At 59.4% G+C, this 4630-nt stretch overlaps 1 protein-coding gene across 1 annotated transcript in view; it reads left to right on the forward strand.

Moving 5' to 3' along the window:
* Positions 1-3799: 3799 nt before the first annotated feature.
* IL11RA (interleukin 11 receptor, alpha) overlaps positions 3800-4630 on the forward strand; it is a 5693-nt gene continuing 4862 nt past the window's right edge. The window contains exons 1-3 of the mRNA XM_010072548.1: positions 3800-3897; positions 4291-4353; positions 4472-4615. Coding sequence (XP_010070850.1) covers positions 3800-3897; positions 4291-4353; positions 4472-4615 — 305 coding nt within the window. The remainder of the gene's footprint in view (positions 3898-4290; positions 4354-4471; positions 4616-4630) is intronic.

Below are 4630 nucleotides of genomic sequence, written 5' to 3' on the forward strand. Positions count from 1 at the left end.
TGTGCCCCCAATCCTTCAGGAAAGCAAGAAGAGGGGAAATGCTGCTTCCAAACGCCACTGCCCTTGGCCACAGGATGCAATTCCCACAGCAGGCACTGGCAGAGAGGTGGGTCTGGGCTGTGGGGCCAGGGATGCTCCCCAAGCTCAGGGGCAGGGGTACAGTGTGATGCCACCTCTAGGGCATTAGAACCAGCTGGCGTCAGGCATCACCCATTGCAGAGCAGCTTTTTGCAGGTGAGTGACTCCAGCAGGGCGGGCAGAGATGCCAAGTGCTCTTGGGTTGTTTTATTTCTCACATCTCTTTTATAGTGGTGCTGCCCCGGACCACCCTGAGGAGAGTTTAGGAGGCACCCCAGCTTTCTGTGCTCAGTGGAGAGCATCCCGTTATCTCCCCACTGCCATCTTCCACCCTGCAGCACAGCATCGTCTGCTTGTGTGTCATCCCCCCCACCCCGGCTCTGCATGCGGCTCATTCTCTTTGAAGAATGACTTCAAATGAAGCAAAGGGGAAAAAAAAAAATAAAAAAAAAAACACCCGACCAAAACCCACTGTCTTTCAAAGCACCGAGCACAATGGAAAGTTGGCCTCCCCCAGGAATCTGTGCTGTGATTTGCCAGGCCACAGTAGGGCATGGCTCAGAGTGGCTGTGCTGGGGGACTGTCACACCCCATGGGGGCGTCAGTGCCGGTGCACATGGTTGTGGTTTTGGGGGATGTTTTGGCTCACAGCATTTCAGTTTGGATGCAGGAAGGGGCTCATGGCAGGATTTTACCCTGCACCTCCCCAGAAAGTCGTGGATGAACTCAAACGATGCCGAGCAGGACAGCAGGGTCAGTGCAGGATGAAAAGTGGCACCTTGTGTTTCTGGCTCACATCCATGGGTGCCACGCACCGCCTGGTCACCCTGGCCATGCTGGTGACGAGGGTGTCCCGTGCCGAGGCAGCAGAGCCCAGCCTGCTGCCCTCCATGCCAGGGCCAAGCCACAGCCCCAGGCTGGGCTGGGTCACGCTGCCCCAGCTGTGGCCCACGGCCGTGGCGGGTTCCCCAGCCCCAGGCAGGCGACAGACGCCTCTCGGGCAGGATTAGCCTGTGGAGGGGAAGAAAAGCTCCAATTGTTCCCTCTGTCTCGGCTTGGCTCCAGGACCACTGTGCCGGGACTCCCTGTCCCCAGGATGCGTCACTGCCTGTGCCTGTGCCGGCATAGAGGGATGCTTCCTCTGCCTGTGTGCCCATCCACTGCGGTGCAGAGCCACGAAGGAAGGTGGCATGTGCGTTCATTTGCATGCCTGTTTTCCTCTCTCAAGGGAGTTTGGTTGCAGAAAGCAAGGGGATCCTTTCTGGGCGGGCTGTTTTGCAGCCCTGCCTGTTCCAGAGCACCTGCCCCCCTGCCACGCTGCCGCACCCAGGGTGGGCGAGGGCTCCGGGTCTTCTCCCGCTGTGCAGCTCCTTCGCTGTTTGTTTGTGGCCTTCAGGAAGGTGAGGAGGAGCTTCCCCTGTTTTTTCTCTCTGCGGTGATGCTCAGTTGTGGCTGGGTTTTGGCATTGCTCAGGCAGGTCATTTACTCAGCCAAAGTGTGTGTCTGGAGGGGCTCAGTGCTGGCTTTCCCCACGCTGCACTGGCAGGGGTGGGCAACTGCCCAAAAGAGCCCATCCGAGGCAGGGGAGCTCATATTGGGGTGGGGATGGGGAGCACTGGGGGCAGGCCTGGGACAGAGGGTGCAGGGTGGCCCTCGGGGTGAGCAGTGGGGGACTGCTGGGGGGTCACTGTGGACATAAGGGGTTGGGATGCAGCTGGGGACGGGGTCTGTAGAGATGCCCTCTGCCACCACGTATGGGTCTGGGGTGCCCATGGGTCTGTTGGCAATACCACCCGCAGAGAGGCTGGCCGGGCAGGTCTTTAGCGGTTCCGGGGGGATGTTAGCATCAGCTAGCTGCAAATCGTGCCGTGCCCCTAGCTCTTCCTTTGTCAGAGTGCAGGAAAAGATTCCTTCCAGCAGCACAGCTAATGGGTGCAGCAGCTCTGCCTTCACCCACCCTCCACAGCATTTGCACAAAAAGCCAGGCCATAAGAAGAAAGGATTTTATTTTAAAACTATTCTCTCTCTGTCCACACCAACACACTCTCCCTTCTCCCTGACCTCCCCAAGGGCCATCCCCTTAACTCTGGCCCATGTGACATTTGGAGTTATTTTTGGTTGCTGCTTTTAAGTGTATTTTACGTCTTTTTTTTTTTTCTTTTCCATCACCAAAATATTTTACTTTTAGGCCGAATGTTCCCAGTTAGTTACCAGCATAGTTTTGGCAGAGATCTTTTAACTGAGGTTTCTTGGGAACATTTGTATGGGTGGTTTTGTAGGAAAAGCTTATGACAGTCTCATGAAATTATTTACATTTGGGGCTGGCATTTGAGGCTGCCTGGAGTGTTCAGGACAGGGTTGATGCGGAGTGCATCACTCACTGGGCTGCAGCACTTTGCCTCGTAGCTCTCGTTTCCCTTGCCGCACAGTTGAGTCTGTGGCCATGGGCCATCTGCCCACAGGAGAGGAACCAGCATCTCCTCTGGGGTGCCTTTGCAGTCCTGGAGCATCCCTCCCTGGAGCCCCTCGGCTGTTGAACCCGGGTGACTCAGGGGGACACGGTTTTACGCCCACGAGCTGCAGCCTGCGCTTGGGGCTGGCAGGGAGCTCACTGCCTCTCATGTCCTCAGCCCCTGCATGCCTGCAGCCGGGAGCAGAGCCCGACAATATGGGTGTAAATAAACAGGCCTCCCTGTTCCTGACGGGGGGGCCAAGAGGTCTTCCAGGGAGAAATGAGTCAACTGTCTGTGCCTGTGGGGGCAGGTGGGCCTGGCTGATAGGGACAGTGTGACACTGCTGGTATGGATGGCGTGATGCTGGCCAGGATGGATGCCCTGAGGTGATGCTGGCTGGCACAGTCCAGCCGAGCTGCCTGATATATGCAGGACAACACAGGCTGGAGCAGATGCCTTAGGGCAATGCTGGCTGGAGCAGGCAGGGCTATGCTGGCTGCTATGGACAGGGTGGTGCTGGCTGTGCTATGGTGGGGAGACCTCGGTCGGTGGCTGGGGGTGACAGAGGGTTGGGTGCACATCCCTGACTAAGCATCCCCTGCACTTCTCGCACCAGACCCACTGGTGGTCTCTGAGCGGGCGAAAGGGATTTCAGGGCCATTCTCTCTGGGTCCAGAGACCTCAAATGGCCCAGAAGAGCACCGACCTGCACAGACCTGCCCTGTAGCAGGTGCAGGGATGGGCAATGACATGTGACCCCCAGGCAGCCTTACTGTCAGTATGGTCTGAGCTCACACAGATGTGCTCTCCCAGGCTGTGTGAGCCTCTTCAGATTTATCTCCTGTCTCCTGCCATGTGAGTACGGGCCAGAATTTCTCCTTGGTCCCTTCCCACTCCAGCTGCACCAGTGCAGGTCTCTGGACCACCCTGGGGCTGGAAGCCAGCCGCTGGAAGCCAGCCAAGACAAAAAGCCTTTAATCCCGCCAACCTACGCAGCCCCGAGCTCCTGGTCAGTGTTTGCATCCCCCCTCCAGGCATGGGGACTCCTTGGCAGCCAGGGACCAGTTGTGACGTTGGCACAGACCCTGCCAGCTGTCCTGGCTGGAGTCCTGGCGGTACAGTCCCCATACTGTCCCCAGCAAGATGGGGTGAGACAAGAGGGAGCTGCAGGGTCTGTGGTCCTGCAGGGATGCTCTTGGCTGTGGACCCTGCCGGCCGCCCCATTGCAGCAGATAACACCCTTTCCCTCACAACTCTGCCTTCTCCAGATGCGCAGTCCCATCCCAGGCCTGGGCAGGGTGATGGTGTTCCTCGCGTCAGCCCTGGCATCAGCTCCCCTCGCCGTCCCCGAGAGCTGGGGAGAGGAAGGGGAGCCCTCTGCCAAGCCCCCTGCACAGCCCCCCACATCCCAGGCATGGGGAGCATGGGGGTACCCCATTCCCCCGAGGCAGGCACAGACCTACCACAGTCAGGGTGTACATGAACCACACCCCCAAAGTGATGGATGTCCTCTGGCCAGCACCCCCCTGCAGCTAGCTGCCCATTGCCCAGCCCCAACTGGGACCAGTCCTTCCCAGTCCCCTGTGGTGGTAACCTGCATGAAGCAAGATCCCACAGCTAGTGGCCAGCTCCCCAGAGGTGCATAGCTCCAGGCCGCCCACCTTGGGGGTGCAGCCCCACACTGCCCACCTCAACCCCCAGCCCTGGCATGGGGTGGCACAGGGTGCTAACACCCCGCTGGGGATGTGTGTGTCCCTCCAGGTGTGCAGTATGGACGGGTGGGGACAGACGTGACCCTGTCATGCACCAGCACCCATGCCGGGTAGGTGTTTTCCATGCATGCTGGGGGATTTAACCGATGGGATGGTTTACAGGGTGGGCCTGGGGTGACCCCGCCGTCCCTGTCCTCTAACACTGCCTGCCTGGTCTCTCCAACCCAGCTCGCCAGTGCAATGGAGACGGGTGGGTGCTGTGGCACTGCCGGAGGGCTCAGCCGTCCATCAGGGAGCCCTGGTGCTGCCGCAGGCTGGGCTGGCCACTGCAGGGACCTACAGCTGCCACGGCGAGGGTGGGGGCCCCCCGCAAGCCAGGGCCCCTGG

The sequence above is a fragment of the Pterocles gutturalis genome, unplaced genomic scaffold (assembly GCF_000699245.1).
Source record: "Pterocles gutturalis isolate BGI_N339 unplaced genomic scaffold, ASM69924v1 scaffold16682, whole genome shotgun sequence".
In the NCBI taxonomy this organism is placed as follows: Eukaryota; Metazoa; Chordata; class Aves; order Pterocliformes; family Pteroclidae; genus Pterocles; species Pterocles gutturalis.